Source organism: Podarcis cretensis, assembly GCF_951804945.1.
Source record: "Podarcis cretensis genome assembly, chromosome: 7".
NCBI lineage: Eukaryota > Metazoa > Chordata > Lepidosauria > Squamata > Lacertidae > Podarcis > Podarcis cretensis.
In genome coordinates this window covers 65,333,323-65,356,085 of record NC_137176.1, presented here as the reverse complement: position 1 = coordinate 65,356,085, position 22,763 = coordinate 65,333,323, and the positions used below count along the sequence as shown (strand labels likewise).

At 43.2% G+C, this 22,763-nt stretch overlaps 1 protein-coding gene across 1 annotated transcript in view; it reads left to right on the top strand.

Moving 5' to 3' along the window:
- Positions 1 to 313: 313 nt before the first annotated feature.
- Positions 314 to 22,763, top strand: part of CNGB3 (cyclic nucleotide gated channel subunit beta 3) — a gene marked incomplete at its 5' end in the record, with an annotated part of 52,510 nt that continues 30,060 nt past the window's right edge. The window contains 4 exons of the mRNA XM_079982821.1: positions 314 to 453; positions 16,957 to 17,108; positions 19,898 to 20,104; positions 20,828 to 21,036. Coding sequence (XP_079838947.1) covers positions 314 to 453; positions 16,957 to 17,108; positions 19,898 to 20,104; positions 20,828 to 21,036 — 708 coding nt within the window. The remainder of the gene's footprint in view (positions 454 to 16,956; positions 17,109 to 19,897; positions 20,105 to 20,827; positions 21,037 to 22,763) is intronic.

Sequence of the window (22,763 nt, the reverse complement as noted above, 5' to 3'; positions counted from 1 at the left end):
ATCAGTAATGGAATGCTACTTCCCCCTTTTCATACTGGATCTCTGCCACTTTCCAATCTGACGGTCTTGTTCCAAGGGCCTGACCTGGAACAGGTCTGCTAGGATCCAGCTCCTCTCTGATATACCTCCTTTGATTCCTCAGTACCTGTACAGTCCCAGCTATGATATTTTCTATCACTTTCCTATCACTCCCTTCTTGGAGTGCCTACTTTGTTTCACCTACCTGGTACTCGATTTCTGGCCTTACTTCAACCTGTGTGCCAACAACCACCATAAGCTTTTCTGACATCAGCTTTCTGTAATAAATGCCTTAATGGTTATTATCAACCATCTGGTTTTAGATGCAGCAAGGCCTCCAGAAAAAGAACCCGATCCCCCTCCAGCTGACAAGCCTGCTGAGGCAACACAACAGGAAGAGGCACAGCTGGTCAAGGAGAAAGAAGAGACAGCCACGTGAGTAACAGTCCTAAGAAACTGGTAGTTGTCATTCATTATAAATCACTGGCAATAATGATATGCAAAGATGTGAGGATCAGGCCATGCAGCTCCACAAACAAGGATTCACTAGAACTGATTCCCAAAAGAAATGACAACAGGTGCTAAACGTTCTGGAGATAATGGATATATTTTAACCCTAGACTTATTTTTGTGGGGGAGTGCCATTAAAAAAAGAAAGTGTCACAAGAACACTGTTGGTTTAGACATTTGAGAAAGAGGTTGTCCATGAACTATGTCATTAATTCTTGTAGAAATGAGGATCTTGCTGCTTTTGCTCCTCTTGTTTCCCAGTGAATGCATTGCCGGAGCCAGACTGCAGTGAGACCCTTTCTGCTTTGCAAAAATTAGGGGACTGGTTGGGTCCTTTGCAAGGCCAGCAATACCAGTAGGTCTTCATCTGGCCATAGGATCAACCTGTGCCACACGGTGGGCATTCTGCATTGAGAAGTTTATAATATATCTGTACAGTCACAGAAACAGAGACAAAATACACAACCCACAACTAGTTTTTCACCAGATTCATTGGTTCATCTTGGGCAGTGCAATGAAGATGTCATAAGCAGTAAGCACAATCTTTTCCATCTACAGCAGGGATGGGGAACCTGTGGCCCTCCAGATGTTTTGGGACAACAATTCCCATCATCCCTGCCCATTGGTCATGGTGAGAATGATGGGAGTTAAAGTCCAACAACATCCAGTGAGCCACAGCTTCTCCATCCCTGACCTACAACAGATTTCTTTGTCCGGTAAACGTGCCTTTCTGTAATATTTATGGGGTTGTATCCAGCTTTTATAAGGGACGCGGGTGGCGCTGTGGGTTAAACCACAGAGCCTAGGACTTGCCGATCAGAAGGTCGGTGGTTCGAATCCCCATGACAGGGTGAGCTCTTGCTTGGTTGCTTGGTCCCTTCTCCTGCCAACCTAGCAGTTCAAAAGCACGTCAAGTAGATAAATAGGTTTCCGTGCACTGCTCTGGTTTGCCAGAAGCGGCTTAGCCATGCTGGCCACATGACCCGGAAGCTGTACGCTGGCTCCCTTGGCCAATAAAGTGAGATGAGCGCCGCAACCCCAGAGTCGGTCACGACTGGACCTAATGGTCAGGGGTCCCTTTATCCAGCTTTTACAAAGAATGTAGAGGGCAGGTAATCTTAAAGACAGACAAAAGGGAAACCAAGAGAGGAAGGGGGGGGGGAGAATGCTATTCTGCTCAGAATGCTATTCTGTGGGTTTCCCATAGGCATCTGAGTGGCCACTGTGAAAACAGAATGATGGAATAGATCAGTGTTTAGTCTGATCTAGCAGGGTTCTCCCTTATTCTCTTATAATGGTGTCCACCTGAGAGGAGCTGGAACTGAGTTCTGGAATACTGTGTCCAATTCTGGGCACCAAAATTTAAGAAGGATGTTGAGCAGCTGGAATGTGTGCAGAGAAGGGTGACCAAGATGAAACAAAGCCTTACAAGGAGTGCTTGAAGGAGCTGGGTATGTTTAGCCTGGAAAAGAGGAGACATGATAGCCACCTTCAAATATCTTAAAGACTGTCACATGGAAGAAGGAGCATGCTTGTTTTCTCCTGCTCTGGAGGGTAGGACTCAAACTAGTGGCATCAAATTATGAGAAAGGAGATACCGACTAAACATTTGGGGGGGGGGGAACTTTCTGACAGTAAGAGCTGTTCAGCCGTGGAACAGACTGTTAGAATTCCTGCTCCATGACTGCAGTCATGGGATTGTTTCCTTCACATGACAGTATATGGTTTGACTCCACAGAGTGGGAAGTGACAGAGACAGGATGTTTGTGTTACTGTGTTCCGTGAAGTGGGACTATTGTCCTTTGTTCTTTCTCTTTGCTGTCTGATGCTTGAGAGAGAGGGAGCCAGGTTACAGTGCTCCATGTGTGTTTATATGTAAATAAAGTAGATTAGCCAAAATGTTGAGTTGCTGAGGTCTGTCACGCGAACTGCGCAGACTCTGCAGATCCCTAAGTGTGCCGATGTCTGTTGGCATCGGTCGCTGTGATGTTCGGGCTGAAGAAAGCTTTAGAAGCTCCCGAATGATTGACCAGGAGGGAGGGAACGTGCCAGTTGGACATGTGTCTCTGCCAGGGTCCTACTCGAGTGTAGGACAAGCTTCTGACACAAACTCCCATGAGAGGTGGTGGACTCTCCTTCCTTGGAGGTTTTTAAACAGAGGTTGGATAGCCATCTGTCATGTCTGCTTCAGCTGAGATGCCTGCATTGCAGGGGGTTGTACTAGATGACCCTTGGGTCCCTTCCAACTCTATGATTCTATGAGTTCTGGCTGGGGGGGGGGGAGCCCTGATTGTACTCTATGCCAGTTATATGTACCTAGGCTTAGTTATAAAAGATGGGTTTGGACCAGGGAGTTGCTTCATTTATATCCCACCTCTTTGCCTGACATGATAGCAGGACTCCAAAGTGACTGTCAGAAAACAAGAATACACAATGTTGTTGTTTTTTTTAAGTCACTAGCAAATGAATGGAAGTTTGAGAGCGGATGGGTGGGTGATTTGAAAAGTCTGCTCTCCAAGCCTCAGATGCTGTTGCTGCTGCTCCTGCTGCCACAAATCCAACAGCTACCCAAATGTGTTTTGGTTCCCTGCTCGCCATTCATAATGCATCGCTTTCCAGAAGGTCCATTATGGAGAGATTTGCTCTTTTTTCGTTTTCTAGTGTATCACCTCTGGATGGAGAAGCCAATTTGTTATCCTGTCAAATGACTCACTTAGCTTCTGACAGACAGGGTGCTCACCCCAGAATATTCCTCACAGTCCATTAGCAAGAGAAATTACCCATTTTGGGGGGCTTTCCATCTCAGTACTTTCTCATGTTTAAATATACAAAATACATTGTGATTGATATTAGCAATGGTAGACAGGCATAGCCCCCGTTTGTCTGGCCACATCTAACTGTCATGTCTAAAAGCAGTGGGCATATATGAATGGCTGATGATGCTGAATAACTGAATGATGACTGAGCAGCAGAAATCCTTTAATGCCAGCTTCCTAATGATTTGAATCAGGATTCACTTTGAGACTCGCCTGTCTATTAGTATGTTGTTCCTCATCTCTGCTTCTTCCTTTAATAACAGTGCAATGGCTATTCCGATTAATAGCTTTGCAGGACAGTAATAATTTTGTCCTTGGCATCCTGTGTATGATGAGGGTGTCATATATGGAATCTCTTCAGAGTAGGAAAAGTAAGATCATCATATCTACATATACAGGAATGTGAATCCTTAATAGCAGGGGATCAAGAAAAATATAACCATCTCTATTGTAACGGTTTTCAAGATTATTCTGAGGTTACACAAATAAACTTGAACTGTAGACTGAATTACAATCCTATATTGGGCGCATTCACTGACAAATTATAAGCTTTTGGAAAATAAATAAATAAGTGAAATGCACGTAAACATGGTGTAGAATTCCATGATCGGTGGGCAAGGAAACCCCTGTCATTTTGCTTGTTTCCTGGCTTCTGGGGGGGGGGAACCCTTCACTTATTAATAATTTAATTTGATGATTCATTCACTTTTCCTGAGATTAATTCATACTAGCACATAAGGAATAGAAAAATACAATACATGCAAGCAAACATCAATAGATTCCAATGTTAAGCTACAAAATTCAGAGCTGGCATTCTCATTTAACGACAATTGGTGTAGACTTATTAATTGTGGCCATCTGTGCAATGGGTCTTCTGCTACTTTATCGGTATGTTGTAAATATCTGAAAGGAAACGGCAAGAGAAATCAGATTTACAACTCAGAGTATTGTTTTCTCTTTAATGCATGCAGAAAGTAGACCACAGAAGTGTTGTGGAGCAGAAATGCGGTTGGTTCTTTATTGTAAATAAATAATATTGTAAACCCAAATCCCCTTGTTGGGAAAATAGAGGAAGATGTTTGCAGACATCTATATTTATTTGGAACGTCCCCTTTATAGTATTTTTATACCATAAAGAAGGCTGATCGCCGAAGAATTGATGCTTTTGAATTATGGTGCTGGAGGAGACTCTTGAGAGTCCCATGGACTGCAAGAAGATCAAACCTATCCATTCTTAAGGAAATCAGCCCTGAGTGCTCACTGGAAGGACAGATCATGAAGCTGAGGCTCCAATACTTTGGCCACCTCATGAGAAGAGAAGACTCCCTTGAAAAGACCCTGATGTTGGGAAAGATGGAGGGGACAAGGAGAAGGGGATGACAGAGGACGAGATGGTTGGACAGTGTTCTCGAAGCTACAAACATGAGTCTGACCAAACTGCGGGAGGCAGTGGAAGACAGGAGTGCCTGGCGTGCTCTGGTCCATGGGGTCACGAAGAGTCGGACACGACTAAACGACTAAACAACAACACCTTATTATTGTTGTTGTTTTATATCCTGTTCTTCCTCAAAGAAGTTCAGGGTGGCACACAGAGTCCTCCAGAACCCATTTTACCCTCCCAATAACCCTGTGAGGCAGGTTAGGCTGAGAGAGGCTGGGTCTTGAGGTCACCCAGAAAATGTATAGATGCATACCGGAAACTCAGAATTGATCAGCTATGTAAGTGGATGGTAGGAACATGGAAACACGGGAAGCTGCATTGTATTGAGACGGACTACTGGCCCATTTAGCCCACTGACTGGCAGCTGCTCTCAAGGTTTCAGACAGGGGCTATTCCTATCCCTACCTGGAGATGTCAGGTGTTGAACTTGGGACCATTTGCATGCAAAGCAGAGTCCTCACTACTGAGCGAAAAACCCTCCCCGCCCCAGCAATGAAGCAAATAAATAGCCTATTAAAATAAGCTCCTTGTCTTTGCTACACATGTAGATTTTGCACAGTGAATATAGGGGGGGGGGAGTCAGACAGAGACCTGTGAGGCTCAGTCTGGCCTTTGTTTCTTGTCTAGGGATGCTTCCACATCAGGCATTTTGTGTGGAATTACTGTGCCTCCTTCATTCCCTTTCTGTGGGGCATCCATACGTCGCTGTCATCTAACCTTGTCCTCCTGTATTTCCCCTGTGTTTCTTCTGTCTTTTCTCAGGCTGCAGAAAGTCTGACCTTTTCCCTCTCTTTTTTTAGAAGAACAGAGGGTTGCTACAATCTCTGCCTGTGTTGACAGCCATGCTGCTGCTCTTCCTTCTTTCTAAAATGTCAGGATTTCATGGGCAGTTCGGCACACTTTTTTCAGCAAATGTAAAATGCCGGCCTCCCCCCGCCCCTTGCGCACAAACATACTGAATCCAGATTTACCTACTTCAGGATAAATCCCTTTAAGTCAGAGCAACTAAAACCTGTTGGCAGCAACCTATTTGTGCTATCTGAATGACTCGCTTAACCCCTATCTGGGAGCACCCTTTATAGGCAACTCCACTTGCAGTTTACAGCAGAGAAGCAATGATACATAGCCCTAGGAGCTGCCTGTGTGTATATCATAGCTGTCAACTGTCCCTTATTTGGTGGGAAAGTCCCTTATCCTAGGGCTGTGTCCCGCTGCTGTCCCTTATTGATGATGTCCCTTAAATTTCCTGGGTTTCAAAGGAAGCAGCTCCTCTCCCTCCCTCCCTGCCAGCCAGGGAGGAGGGAGGCTCCAACTGTGTTGCTTGGCTGCTTTGCTCACCCAATAAGGAGTCTAAGAACAACTGGGGGGTGGAGCTTGCATGCCTTGTGTCGATCAAATTGGCCGCGTTGCCTGGGGACTCGCCTTTGCTCAGCGCTTCCCAGCGAAGAGGTGACAGTGGTTTTCCTTGCTGCATCCCCTTTGCCGGGTTGCTGCACTGTGGGAACCACCACTTGAGGCTTTGTTTGGCTGCTGGCTGGGTTTTCTGCCTTTGGCTCGGAGGGGCTCAGAAGTTGAACATACCTGTGTTCAGAAAATCCCTTATTTTGGCTGCTGAGCCCTTATTTTTGAGGCTGCTGGTCCCTTATTTTCAAATCTGTAAGTTGACAGCTATGGTGTATATATGTGTGAGAGGTGTGGACCGTGAAGCTCACAGGCAACCTGCAGACCATAATACATGACCTGTTGGTGAGCAGCACCCAGCTCACACCCTCCAAGGGTCCTCCTTTTCCAGGGACAGTTCCGGATTTACAGAAGCCGTCCCGGTTTCTGATTTGATCCCAGAATGCCCTACTTTTCCTTAGGACATCTCTATTTCCATTGGAAATATGTTGGAGGGTATGCTAGGAAGTCCCTGTTTTCATTGGAGGGTATGGAGTTATGCAACCCTGAGCCAAGGAGATAAGTAACTATACAACCTTTAGAAGACATCTGAAGGTCGCCCTGAATAGGGACTTTTTAAAAAAGTTTAATGTTTTATCGTGCTTTTATATATGTTGGTAGCTGCCCAAAGTGGCTGGGGCAACCCAGTCAGATGGGTGGGGTGTTGTTGTTGTTGTTGTTGTTGTTGTTGTTGTTATATAGTGTCATTGGAGACCATGCCCAGTTGGTGGTCTAACTACTTTAGTGAACAACGCTGAAGGCAAATACATCATAGATAAGGAACAATGGCAGTTATTTTGGGATGGGAGCCATTAGTCCTTTGCTGTCCACTATCGATATATCAGCCCTGAGTGCTCACTGGAAGGACAGATTGTGAAGCTGAGGCTCCAGTACTTTGGCCACCTCATGAGAAGAGAAGACTCCCTGGAGAAGACCCTGATGTTGGGAAAGATGGAGGGCACAAGGAGAAGGGGGCGACAGAGGACGAGATGGTTGGATAGTGTTTTCGAGGTTACCAGCATGAGTCTGACCAAGCTGCGGGGGGCAGTGGAGGACAGGAGTGCCTGGCGTTCTCTGGTCCATGGGCTCATGAAGAGTCGGACACGACTAAACGACTAAACAACAACAACAACAATCGATATATGCTGAAATCAGAGTAGAAGGAGGAGATAGCTTTTGAATCTGTTTCAAAGTATACAAAGCATGGGAGAGGGAGAAAGTCACCACATCAGTGAGGTAATTTAAAAATCCACCTGCGGGATTAGCTAGAGCGATGGCATAGCCAGCTATTACCTCAGCAAGGAAGGGCTTGAACAGCCTACACAGGCTGACCATATGTCCTGACTTATTCAATCACAGAGGAATTATATAGCATAAATGGAACAGGCATAAAAACTTTACATGCCTCATTACTTCTCTTTTTCAGCTGTGTACTGTCTCTTATTAACACAGCCTTTGGCCCGAGAGCTTTTAAATTCCACAATCGGTGGACATTTTTATTTTTTGGTAATGTTCATTTCTTCATGGAAAAAAACAATAATTGTCTTTACAGAGTTACACCCTTAACGAGATAGAGGATTTCAGATTCTGCACCCCACACAGATTTTCTGTATATCTGAGCCAAAATGAATATCACCCACGCAAGCCAAATTTCCAAGTGAAGAGGTGAGAGGATTTAGGGGCAGCCTTGAAAATTTTAAACCTTCAGTATTGCACAGTTTTTCATAGTACAGGAAGCACGGTTGTTGGATGCTTTTTTATTTCCCTTTTTTTTAAAAAAAAAAAAATCAGGTCATCACATTTTTTAAATACATAGGGCACAGATGAAATTATAATAACAACCAACTCTTTTCAGCCCAGAACCCTACAATTTGGTTTAAGATTTTCTGTCTGGAAGCTGCCATTATCTCTCTTTGAATTATTAGGACCTTCCAAGCATGTGAAGCAATAAGCTGGCTCTACTAATTATTCCTGAAAGGCTCATTAAAGGTGTTTCAGACTGAACAAGGTTAATCATCCATTAATAGAAAAACCATGTGACATAGCTCCTCTGAATTTCTGTTAAATAAAAGTTTAATTGATTGGGTATATGTTCTTCACACTTTCTCATACCTTGTTCATGTCACAAAACTAGTAATTAAAATAAAATATTATTCAGAGTTTAATTGGATACCTGAGTTGGAGAACTGTATGCATTGCATAGCAATGGAGTGGTTTTCATTCCTTAGCTCTATAATGAAGATTAAAGGATTCTCAACCTGTTGTGACAGCCTAACTAAGACAACTAGGAAGGAAATTTCCATGACAAACCTTTAGCTGTAGCAGAACAAAATATCTGGCTGAATACATGTATTCAGTGGACTTGAACTATGGCTAAAAGCTGACAGAGTCCATTCAATAGTCTTGTAGCACCTTAAAGACTATCACACTTAATTTATTTGTGGCATATGCTTTCATAGTCTAAAGTCCACTTTGTCTGGTGTGTGAAGCAATTGATCACCTAAATAATAATAATAATAATAATAATAATAATAATAATGATAATAAATTTATACCCTGCCCATCTGGCTGGGTTTCCCAAGCCACTCTGGGCAGCTCCCAACAGAATATTAAAAACACGATAAAAGTTCAAACATTAAAAACTTCCCTAAACAAGTCTGCTTTCAGATGTCTTCTAAAAGTCAGATAGTTGTTTATTTCCTTGACATCTGGTGGGAGGGTGTTCCACAAGGTGGGCACCACCACCGAGAAGGCCCTCTACCTGGTTCCCTGTAACCTCACTTCTCACAATGAGGAAACTGCCAGAAGGCCCTCGGAGCTGGACCTCAGTGTCTGGGCAGAACAATGGGGGTGGATAGTAGGTAGGTATAAATTGCAAAAGGCAAGCAGACAGATGGGTTCTTCCCCCTGCCCTCCAAAAAGCAGGTCAAAGAGCTAAACAATGGAACTGGTAGCAGATGTGCTGCATTTCTGTGCAATTACTACAATATTAAATCAAATCATATACATCCTTCACTTTACTCCACTCAGGCACGCAAGAAGCCTCAGAGTTGAAGAACACATCCTAGTCTGGCAAAAACCATACCGTCTGACTTTTTCATACCCAAAAACGGGACGTGTGTCTTCTGGGACATGCTCCCGAGGAAGTCATATGACCCACACCTCACTCTTGCTCCCCAAACAGCACTTTTTTCAGTGTGAGAGCATGCAAGATCGCAGCACCCAAAATGGCCTCCGTGATCTCGCATGAAAAAACGGGATGTCCTGTTTTCCTAGGGCACTTGGCAGGTATGCAAAAACATGTACGGATGAGGCAGAGCTAGTGCAGGGTGTGGCTTTGGAAAAGTCCTGAAGGCCTGCTAGAGAGGCTTCCGGGGGGGGGGTTGTCACATTAAGCTCCCATGCCTGATCAGCTGTGTCTTGGTTTCATGGCCACCCGTGTCCAGTTCTATTACTTCTTATGTGCTATGTAGTAAATAGCAGTATTGGCTTAATGACAGTTTTGATCAAGAAAACGGTGTGGAAGAAAGGGTTTGCTTCTCTGTAGATATTAATGGTATATGCATCTGATGAAAGGGGCTGTGATGCTGCCTTATACCACAATCAGTTTGTTCAGATTTAAAGCACCGCTGTTTGGGGCAACTGACCAAGTCTCAGGAATGTATGACTCCCTGATACTATATTTGGATAATGCTCGTATCCTGCCTGTACTTCTCTTCACAAGGCACCAGGTGCTCAGACCTGGAACTCTAGCAGTGGAACCCAGTCATCGTGTTCTACTTGTTCAGCTTGCTAGTGGAGGGACCGTCTAACCTCATCTCTGCTGCTCTATGGCTTCACCACCACAGAGGAATGAGAGGTGGTAGTACTGCTGTTAGCATAGCAGGGATCAGCTGACACAAGGGGCTGATAGGCTTCCACCTTCTTCTATGAAACTGCTGACTTGGTCTGGCACCTTTGCTCACCTTTGGTTACCAGCCCAGTCTCTAACCTCTTGGAGTTAATGGACGATCTGTGATCAGAGCTTGAAGGATGTAGCCCACCAGCAACTTCATAAACCTTCTGGGTTTCCCACCAACCTGTTTGCCAAAAAGAGGGGAGCAAGACAACCATAATACGTGGCTGATGCACTGCATTCATCTTGGTGGTCACGAGTTGTACGGACCTCTATTAGGAGACTCCTATTGATTTAGACAATGGCTTGGAAATAATGTGAAGACCTAAATGGTGATGTATAGTCTGCTTTAGCATGCCTGCAATCTACTTACGCTCAAGAGTATCTATGATGTTGTTTAGGCTCATAATCGGAGCTACTAAACCAGCAATTAATTATGCTATTAATCACTGTGCTTACATTAATTATAGCTCAGAGGAATTGCCTGGTAAAATGAAAGTCACATCCATCTAAATTCAGCCTACCTGCTGGAGCATGAAACAAGTTTCAAGATACCGTATTAATTTTGTGATGCTTCAAAAAGAGAGAAAGAAAGGAAAAATGAACATGCTACCACCCCTTTGGGCCTGTATTCAAACAAACTATAGGCATGTTCACACACATGCTCTAAGTGTGGGTGGGGGCATGGTGGAGGAAGAGGAGTGCAGGGGAGAGTGCACCGCCCCCGGCAGCGCGATCCCAGTGGGGTGCCATCGTGGGTGCCTCCCACCCGTGCTGGGTGCCACGCCCTCGCAGGCAGTGCCCCACACACCTCTGTGCAACCAACGACCCTGATAAAGTGGGGTCCCTGGTTGTGCAGAGAAGTCTACTCATATTTCAGTGAACATAAGTAGAAATCCCATGAATATCTTTCCCATATAATGTAGGGAAGATCAGAGACTCTACACAAGAAGACCTTGGGGCTGGGGCTTGCATGTGTGCCCTGTTCATCACCCACACTTGGAGCATTCAGGCAAATTCCTGAACACACCTTTTGTCTCACTACCATCTGGATCCATCCCAGTGCAAATACTTCCGGCCTTATTCCACAAGCATACAGAGAGTACTCACATTGGTTCTATGATGTAGCTCAAGGTGGCATTCACAGTGTCCCCCAGATAGTATTACATGCAGGCACTGCCCACAGCCATATTTGATACAGTTTCTATGTCCTGTGTCTCCATTTAGCACCGTGTTCCAGAACCCATTAATTTGTTCTCCAAAGTACTCCCCTCTTCCCACTTTGAAAAGTTTGTTCACACTTTGGTTCAACCTGCAAACTCAGACTGTTCAAAGTTGAAGTCTTGTAGCAGAAACCTGGATTCGCCACTTCTTTCTTAAGATACATAATTAAAAGAAACTTCTAATACTTCTGCTTTTGGATTGTCTACTTCAGTGGATATAGTAAGACATGGTGCCTGACATGTGTAGGAAAGATGCACAATGCTTAGCCTCCTTTATAATCACTAACAGGGACTTCCCCAAAGACCTCCGTAATCAAGCAGAGATATAAGGGATCAGGCTGTGCTTAAGCTGTTCCTGGACCTAAGTCATCAAAAGCCTTGTAAATTAATACAAGAACATTGGAAACTGGCCCAGCAGTGTAAACATGCATTTCCAAGTTTTGTTCACGAGCTGCTCCCCACGCAAGGTGCACATCATTTTGCTTATTGCCAGAAGATGCTAACACATGCATCTGATTAGGAGATGACAAAAGAAGGGAGGGATAGGCAATGGAAAGACACAGAAGTGCGAGAATAGAGGTCAGTAACCCAATAAGCATGGGATGATGTAACTATACACATGTATAGAATAACATTATCCTCATCCTTCCCCGGCCTGGCCGAGACTGAGAAACCTTTTCTGCCAAATAGTGACAGCTAAAACTGGTTGAGCCCAGAAATCTCACATTTCTTTTGGAAGGATTATGGATTAGAGAAAAAATATTACACAAATGTATGTTATTGGGATACACTCATCCTGATCTATGACTCATTAAGAAGGCCCTTTGGCATTCAATATTGGATAGCCTCAATTTATTACAAATCAGCAATCACAACAGAAAATATTATGTTTGTTTACACTTGAACAACAGCCAGAAAATCCATCATGATAAACTGCCTTAACAAGAATACGATTCCTTCACTTTGAGAAAAGGCAGGGGGAAGCAGACGCACCATTTTAGACTCGCAGTTCTCAAAATGTGAGTCAGGAAGGGCTGCTCTTACTAAGCCTGCTGGTCCCCAACTGTGTTTTCGGAGCCCATTAGTGTGATTCGAGGGACCAAGAGAGTAATTATTCAAATAAATGAAGGTGCTTAGAAACGTGCGAATCCAAAACAAAACTTAAATTTGCCGAATGTCATATTGCAAGGCTCACATTTATTTGGAAGTAAAATCAGCATTGCCAGCTCTTGAAATAAAAAGATTCTGGTACATGGCTGAGGTCAGGTATTTGGTCTCCAAACCAAGTCTAGGAATGAGTGGATCCAAAAGGGAGAGCTTACCATTTTAGATGTTACTTCTCCTATAATGTACAGAATACTAGGGAAATGCTGAAGGGAAGAAATAGTTTAGAGGCAGGTGTCAGGGAGGGAGAGAGGAAAAGCCGAATGGATTACAGAGAGCCTCCAAGGATCGTGGGAAGCAGCTCCTCCTCAGCGGAGGAGAGTAACCACGCCTCCAGTGGAGAGGAGCTGCAGGGCTCGGAGGAGGCGAGGCAGTGCCAGGACACCTTGCCTGGGCAAAGCGGGGAGGAGAGAGGTCCTCCGTTACCCACGCCCTCCTTGTGCAGTAAGCTTTCGCGCTGAGAGGGAAGGTGCAGACTGGGCGTCAAGAAATTACTTTGCTGGGGAAGGTTTAAGGACCGCCCACTCACGGATTCTGCCAGTGAATGAGCCAGCCACGGGAGAGTGGCACTCTGGACAGATAAAGTTTATTTTTGCAGCTAAAGCATGGCTTCACAGCCGAGCAGGGAGGTATTTGCCTGCTTGCTCTCGAGCAACCACTTGGAACCTTTACAGCAGGAATGGCTTTTCTCCTTGTTTTCTCAGCAGCAGGCCTGAAAGCAAACAAACAGGACCATCCCCAGCTGGCAGTCCTAAAGGAAGTCCTATTAGATGTTAATAGGGTTCATATCCAACTAAAAATGGCAGTGTTCGGGCTGCCAACTTCAGTGCCTTTGGATCAGGCTCGAAATGTGTACAAAAGGTTAATGTTTCCCATTTAAACTTTGTTAATTAAGTCATTAGTCTTATATAATTGTTTAATTAAACCATATAATTAATAAGTGCATCTTTTAGGAGCAGGAGCTTCAGACAAATCGCATGACTCGGCCATCGGTAAGACCGTGCTAGGAAGTACACACAGACTCATCCAAGGCCCAAAGGGCAGAGAAGCCAGCTTGTTGTTCTGCTATTTCAATATAAAAGAAAGACAAGGAAAATAATGAGAAAAGAAAACAGTAATTAAACTCTTTTCTTTCAAGCTGATTAGTTAAGGGGAAATTAAGGGGAAACTCATCAATAATCCCCCAATCACACTCTACAGGAACCAGTAAAGCTATAAGGATGCATTTAAGTAATGTTGCAAGGACTTTTGATGGGAAGAACCTGCTTGTGAGTAAACATTACAAAAGAAACCTGGCACAGGGAATGGCATTGCTACAGTGCAATATTGCGCTTTTTTGATTCTGCTTCCCACTGACTACTGAAAAACCTAAAAGGACAGCCAGCAGAAGTTCCCCCTGTTCCAAACTCTGTTCAGCAGGAATTTGACTTATATACCACCCTTTTTGGCATCTGGGTTCTGCTGGGTCACGTGAACAAGCTGAAAGGGGTTTGTAATACCTGTAGATCCCACTCCCCAGAATGCCCCTTTTTTGGACTGAGCACCCACTTAGCTGGGGGAGGGCAAGTGTAACCAGACATGGAAGCCCAAGATCCACCAAACTCTTTCATCCAGGCAGATCTTGGGTTTGGATTATGTGATTAGTGTGGCAGGAGCTCAAGATCTATTCTGCATCTTCTGAAGATGTAGGAGAGAGAGAGAGGAAGGTTGGATGTTTTCCCCTTCTGGAAATTTGTGTGTGGGAAGATGTGCATTCTGTAGGCATTATGGACAGTGCTTTTTTCCTTAAAAAATGTTTAGGAGTACTCTCATTTTGACTCATGAAAATCACCATTTTATAGTTCAAATCGGGAAAAATAAATAGAATAAATTGAAAAAAGGACAAGGATTCACAAAATGCTTGGGGAATGCTTAGGGGAATGCTTACCCCTGCATACCCTCAGAAAGAAAGCACTGATCATGGGCATCTTTCCCTTTCAGACAAGACCCACAAAAGCGAATAGAGAAATATCCAGGCAAACAATTATCTGCATAAGCTCTGGGAAGGACAATCTGGTAGAGAAGACTAAGCTTAGTGCCCTTCCATAGCTTTCATGTAATAATGAACATAGTCACCTTTATTTCAACATTTATGGTAGGGAAGTATATATTTCCCTAAGAATTTCAAACGGCAAAATAACTTCCCCCCCCCCACCGAGCTGATCACTCAAACTCTTCCCCTGCTTTTGAGTTTAGTTCTGTGGACCCTAGAGAATTTCTATTCTAAATATTTGGTTACTCATCCAGACTAAAGCCAATCTATCATGTGTTTATGATCCACCCATTTTCATATTAAGTGTATTTTCTGTCTTCTCTTAAAAATACATTAACATGCTTCACAAATATTTAAATTAAACACAGGCTGCCTTTCACAGCTGAGTCTCAGCCCTGTTTTGCAGTTGCCCCAGTGGAATTCCTCTCACATCATTAGAGAATGGGGGTTAGGAAGAAGTGCAGCTTCAGTGCAGGCTGAGCACAATCTAATATATCCAGTCAATCTGAATATTCCATATGACTATGAAGTCAGTTTCACAGAGAAAGGATTGGGTTGTTGTTTTTTTACAGAAGGGTTGTGTTTCTCCTCATCCAAGACACACCCCTAACAATCATGGCAGTGTCAGAACTTAACTATCAAACCAGCACCTCTCAGCTGTGGGAAAAGCTAAGCATATGTGTTTATTTGTGAAAGAGGGGTGTGTGCAAGCATACACATTTCCTCCTCTCTAACCTGTCTCTTTTATGCATCAGGCCAGTTGTGGGGGACACAGAAAGGTCAAAGTGAATTGTGGGGTAGGTTGGGAGGCAAGATTTTTCGTCATATGCTATAAATCTGAAATAAATACAGTAGAGGTCCTGATTATCTAACTGCAAAGACCACCAGGGTTCTTCTAACTATGCCCTGGGAGGCCCTCTCTAAACATCAACTCTCCATTCCATAGTATTGTTTCTTGAGTCCTAAGACTGTTGTACAAGTTGTTGACTATCTTTGCAGATTAAAGTTGTGCATTACGCCAATCTTAATTCTGTGCTGCACATTCATAGATTCAAATTCATCCCTTTACCTTGCCTCCTCTCAGTTGCTCCAGGTACTTGCCTCCATTTCCATCTCACTTAACGCTCGTTCACACCTTACACTGTACACACGTACAAGCTGTCTCTACACAGGTAGAAATAGTTGTCTGAAATAGATTACACATGTAGTTTTATACAGTTCATTTATTGTGCACACATGTACACAAGATGGTGTGCTTGTTTGTTTGGCTTAAAAAAATTAATCAAAATGAACATTAACACTCAACATGAAAACATTGATGGCACACTACCAGCTCTTCCACTGACACGTGAAGAAGGGGTGAGAAGAATAAATAAGCAGGGGGGAGAAAATGGGCTGGACAGGGGTGGAAAGAGGTCACCATATGATTGGGTTGAAGACCCAAAGCCAGACTGGCCTTTGCAAGCTATGTGTACATTAAAAGCATTTGTAGATGTCATGAATAGTTCCATATAAAGTCATATTTGGCAGAGACAATGCTCAAATGGGAACAATTGTTCATATATGTCATAAAGAGTCCACCAAACAGCTGCAAAATCCTCAGTGTTCTGTGTTTCCACTTAATAATTTCAAGTGGTAGGCGAGCTTTTCCAGAATAGCAATGTTGACACTTGTACACTTCTTGAATGTTTAGTTACAGAGTCAGGGAGGAGAAAGGCAGTGAAAGTTTAGGAGAGGGGCTGTCTGATCATAGCTAGAAGGGGCTCCTTTTATTATTACAGTGGTACCTCAAGTTACAAACACTTCGGGTTATAAACACTTCAGGTTACAAACTCCGCTAACCCAGAAGTAGTACCTTGGGTTGCGAACTTTGCCCCAGGATGAGAACAGAAATCGCGCACCGGTGGTGCGGCGGCAGCAGGAGGCCCCATTAGCTAAAGTGGTTAAGTGGTTAAGAACAGACCTCCGGACTGAATTAAGTTCGTAACCCAAGGTACCACTGTAAAAGCAAGGCACACAGAGAAATAATAATAATATAATAATAATTTATTATTTATACCCCACCCATCTGGCTGAGCCCCCCCCCCCCCCGCCACTCTGGGCAGCTTCCAAACGAATGTTAAACACACAATTTGTGCCTTACATGTGAACAGGATGAACATGCGAATGATATCCCCCACCATCACATTTAATGTTGGCCCCAAAGTTGCAAAGATTGGAATTTTCCAGCATCTGGTAGACCGCAATATGTGAATGTTGTGCATGCCTGACCCACCAGACCACTGGTGGGTCAAGACAATGGTTCCACTACTCAAGACTGAGTTGGGGTGAGGTTCATCCATTTTATTATTACTTGCCTTCAACTGTTTTTACTTTTCAAAGCACTGTTCTCCTTCTCTCTCTTCCCACATAAACAGGACAGAGAATACGCGACCAGGAACCCCCATAAATGAATATGCTCAAACTCAGCTTCAAGAAATCATCAAGCAGATGCGAGAAAGGACAGCTATGTATAAAGAAAAACTGAGTGACCCAGTCATCTCCTCTCCTGAGCCCAGTCCAACAGCAAGTAAGTTCATTTATATAGTTGTAAACTCTCAGAACATATTTTGTATAGTCAACCATCTACCTATATCTGCATTTAGTTGTGTTTGGTTTCTTTGCTATGACTTGTGGCTGATTCAAATAAAGATTTTATCTCTCTAAGTTCATGGAAACAAATTGCAGCCTCGCCAACACTTCCACTTGTTCTTTGCCTAGAAGGCACAGGTCTGAGTGGTTTTCCACTTGACCAACACTTTTTAGGCACAGGTCTGAGTGGTTTTTTCTTTGCCCATCACTTTCCCCTGGAAAACCTGCTCTTTAGCGCTAAAGTGGAACAAACAGCAATCCGCTGAAAATTCAAATGCCATTTGTCCTGATTCAGTGTTAAAGATTGTGCTTCCCTATGGGAAAGCAATGGGGCAAAAGGAAAGGTGGATAAGCCCTGTACCACACCTACATGTGCTTGAATTATTCTTGAATGTAATAAACTGGCACTGTCATTCAAATCATTACACTGGTTTATGCTTCCTAAGCTGTATGGGTCAGCCCTAGACAGTGTGTGAACCAGGAAACCAAACATTAAGTCCAGAAACCCATGTTTTGAAGACTACCCAGTGCTTGACACTTGCTCTGTTTTTGCAACTCCAGGAAGAAATCAAAAACTGGAGATTGCTGAGTGAGTAAATTACACAACATTTGGGGCATAAACATTATCTTGCAATTTTATTTTTAAGAGATACTGACATTGACTGTAATACACTAAGCCACAGCAGGATATGCATCTCACCTGAAATCAATTAACCACTGTATTTAACAACTGTCAGAAGAAATCTGTATTTCTTACAATGCACAATAGACAGAAGGAAGTGTATAGTTGGCACATTCTGCAGTTCATTGAGACTGCTGTCTGCTCTTAAGCTGAATGCAATAAACTGGACAAATGCACTGGGGTGATTGAGATAACAGCAGCTTATCTATTTCCTTATGCTTGCCAAGAAAAGTAGAAATCAGAGAAATGAAATATCAATATTTCAGCTTTTTGGTCCTGCAACAGAACCCTTACACACACTTTTCTTTCCTAGATTTTGCCAGTAGCAGACCGTGTGGTGGGGCAACAGCACGGTTAGCGCAGTGCAAATGCGCCAGCAGGTGCACTAGATGGTACTACTGGTGCACTTGCACTGTGTGAATCTACCCGTTGTCTTTCCCCTCCCCCTCTACCTCCTAGTAAGCAGCAGCTATGCATCATGCTGCCTCACTGGATTTCTGTCTCTCTTACATTCAGGCACACCTACAGCAGAAATTAAGATACCTTGTGTTTATTAAGTTAATAGAGCAGGAGGGAGTCCACCTTGCTGGCCTGGCCCCACCCCCAATATGAACATCCCCACCAACTCCATCCCTTTGACCTCTGCACATTTGACAAAGGTCTTAAGGGGGACCCTAGACACCTACAATTCACATGATGAGTTTAATGCCCAATTCATTTGATGCTTTTCCTGGGCAGGGAGGCAGTTCAGGGGCGGGGGGAGCTGGCTTATTTTCATCAACATGTTTTGAATCAGCACACAATAGCCAATCATGAGATTAGGTCTGGCATGCTCTCCACATCCCGATTAACAATCAGATGCCGAAAGTTTTGTAACTTTTTATATCCAGAGCTGGTCTTACCATAAACGAACACAAAGCCGTTGATTTGAATGAAGTCCAGAAGGAATCCTACTTTCTAGCCTCATGTCTTATTCAAACTGGCAACCCTGTACAGAATGCAGTGCTATTTTTTTCTAGGAAAAGAGGTGCCAGAACTCACCATGAACGCTTCCCTTGTTCTCTTATAATGGCAATGGCGCCCATCCGAGAGGTGCCGGAACTGAGTTCTGGTGAGTTCTGGCTGAAAAGAAGCCCTGACTTAATGTATGGTCAACATGCATATTGCTGAAAGGAAATGATTAAAAAAAATACATTTAAATGCATTTCAGCTTTCATACCTAGGACTCGTATCATCATGGTGTAGGGAAATATTAACACTAATAACAATATTAGTTTTAATCCTCACCCTGCCAAACATGTTCCTGAGGCAGAGTGGATTTTGTTGACAGTTGTTCACAGAGTGCAGACCCGCCAAGTGTCCCTATTTTCCAGGGATGTCCCTGATTTAGAGAAGCTGTTCCAGTTTCTGATTTGATCCCAAAATGTCCCACTTTTCCTTAGGATGTTCCTATTTCCATTGGTGAAATATTGGAGAGCGTGGAGTTATCCAACTCCCCCCCCCCCAGCCATCTGAAGGGAAGTTCTGTACAGTGGTACCTCGTGTTATGGACGGGATCTGTTCCGAAAGCCCATCCGTAACGTGAAATGCCCGCAACTCGAAGCACTGTGTCTGCGCAGGCACACGGCATGATTTGGCGCTTCTGCGCATGTGCGAAGCATGATTTAGTGTTTCTGTGCATGCACGAGTGGCGAAACCTGGAAGTAACCCTTTCCGGTATTTCTGGGTTGCCGCAGGACGTAACGTGAAAAGATGCAACATGAAGCAGACGCAACACAAGGTATGACTGCATAGGAAAGGGTTTTTAAATGTTTAATGTTTTATTATGTTTTTATATATGTTGGAAGCTGCCCAGAGTGACTGGGGAAACCTAGTAAGATGTGTGGTGTATAAAACAGTAAAATTATCATCATGGAATGGGACGTCCCTATTTTCATCGGAGAAATGTTGGAAGGTATTCTAGCGTATAACTCTCTGTAGCTTCAGATATCTTTGTGCATTTGAGAAACTTGTGTGTAATGCTGCATCTTTGGAAACTTCTCTAGCACCCAAAAAGACGGCGCCACCCCCTCCGCCAAAAGAAGAGAAGAAGGAGGAGAAAAAAGAGGAGAAAAAAGAAGAGGAGAAGAAACCAGAAGAAGCAAAACCAGAGGAGCATTACTGTGATATGTTGTGCTGCAAATTCAAGAGGCCGCCCATGAAAGAATACTTGAGGAAAATGAAGCTACCAGAAAGTATAGATGCATACACAGGTAAGCTGAAGGCCTTCTTACAGGAAAGAGCTGATGGCAGCTGTAAATACGACAAAATTACTGGTAGTTCATACTAATTATAAAGGCCTCTGTTGACATAAGTTAGGGTTGCCATATTTCCAGAAGTAAAAAATCCTGACACGAAAGTTGTTGAGCTTTTTTGAGGGGAAATCGCCCAAAAGAATGGGCAAAGAGTGACACTGAAAAACACACTTCCTGGTTCTGTTGGCAAAAACCTGGACATTTTCCCAGTTTTTCAATATTCACCCCAGCCCGGAAATTTCTCCACTTCAATCCTGTGCATGTCTGGGAAATTCCAGATGTATGGCAACCCTGCATAAGTCCTACTGTTCTGTTACACAGACAAGTAGGTGGGTTGGCACTAGTCACTTATTGTATTCACTGGTGAAATTAAGAATGTGCCTTGCCAATTCAATCCAAAAGCCCAGCCCAGTTCATCTCAATTTTTTCAGCCTTGGACTCACCTTTAGCTAACCTGAAACTTGTGACCCACTACTAATTTGAGGACCAGCTACAAGAAAGTGGCCTGCTCAGTCAATGCTTGGTACACAGCTTAGCCAACACGTAAGATGTCGTTGGGTTTTTGAGTTGTAATTAAACTTGATATATCCTTGGGCGTTTTATTTATATATTGAAGGTGATGTATTCTCATGCCAAAAACAGGAAGAGTAATTTTAAGGGTGTGTTTTTTGTTTTTTCTAGATCATCGCTATATAGGATGGCTGTTTTTGGTTACCGTTGCTTATAACTGGAACTGCTGGTTCATCCCACTGCGATTAGTATTCCCGTTTCAGACACCAAGCAACATGATATACTGGATTGTGGTAGACATCTTATGCGATATCTGCTACGTCTGTGATCTGCTGATATTTCAACCCCGAGTACAATTTGTGAGAGGTGGAGATATAATAGTAAGTAAAGGTGGGCAGGGAGGTAAGACACAGAAGAATCACACAATAAGTAGACCCCGTAATGTAGCAGGTAATGTTGGATTTTGACCAGAGGGACCTATGTTCCACTCCCCACTCAGCCATGAGCATGGGCCTCTCTAGTCTAAATTAATGTGACTATTCCTATAATAACTGGCCATATGTAATACTAGATATGACAGGTGAGTTAGCAACAATTTCTGGAGGCCCATGAATTCCCCATCTGTTCAGTAGAACACATGAGTCTTTAATAGTGTGCATTTTTTAAAATAAAAAAGATATATATGTTGCAGCAGATAATTTTCAAATCTATATGATACAGAGTTTGAGAACTACTTTTAAAAATGCAACTTTCCTGCTTTCTTGATGCATCTTTCTTTTCCACTTTTTACTATGGAAAAGTAGTTCAGCTAGCTGAATAGGGAGATACAGTGTCTAGTTACCATAAAGGTATGTATGATAAGAATTAAGGAAAATAGAGGGATTAACTGTTATCCATTTTGTATGCCGAGGAAATTTTTTCCTTTCCTTTGATTTGATTTATTACATTTCTATGCTGCTTTTCATTCAAATGAATCGCCAAGCGGCTTGTAAACAATAAATAACATAATAGAACATCACAAATACAACATAAATTGTAATGAATAATTAACAAAATGCGATCAATAAAACACTATTAACAAAGCAACTAGAAAAAATAAGCTAAACAGCACAATTTCAACAAAAGGCACATTAGAGGTTTCACAAAGTACTACAGCATTCATAACCTATAAACCAATATTTAAAAAACAAACTAAGCACTGAAGAATTCATACACACACACTCCACCCCCATGACTCATAACCTTCCACTCTATTCAGTTCATTAAACAGCACATAAACATAATGCCTGTGGCTTCTAGGAATGGAAGGTGGAGCAAGGCAGGTGCCTGGTGACCAGCACAAAGTCTTTGTCATCACTAATAAGGATAAAGAAACCTCCTTCACATGAAGTACAGAAGAATGCTCAGGTGCACAGTTCTGGTTAAACACAATGGGAAAGTCTGTAGCTTAGAGGTAGAGCCCCTGCTTTGCATGGAGAAGGTCCCAGTTCAACCCCTGATCAACATCCCATACCCTTTTAAAATGTGGCTCTTTTGGGGGGGGTATTATTGGGTAATTGCTTTTATTTTAATTTTATATACTGTGTTCTTTTTATGTGAACCGCACTGAGACCCAGGGTGGTATATGTCAGGGAACTGCCATCAGCTCAGAGGCGAGAGGGCGAAGGGCAGCTGGATTACAGAGAGCCTCCAAACATCGTGGGAAGCAGCACTTCCTCAGCGGAGGAAGGAAGCCCAGCCTCTATTTTATTTTTAAGAATAATTTTTTATTAACCGACCAATCACATCAAATCAAACCAAATTACATAAATTCCAAATTACACAGCCGAATTTTAAATTTTTGTTGGGGGTACCCATATTTCAAGTTCCGAAGGGGATCCAATCAACTTCTTGCTTCTTACTGCTGTTTTAATGTCCACAAATCTAACCTTATGATGTTCACAGTACTATCCAAGCCTTTCTTATTGTTTTTCCACATCTCTTGTTGTTATTTTCATATATTTTTCCTTTCTCTTTGTGACGTCTGATAGTCTCCACAAGCTGGTTAGAACATTTTGTAATCCTGCGTGGATATTATTTTTTTTATCCAGTAGTCATATCCAGACGT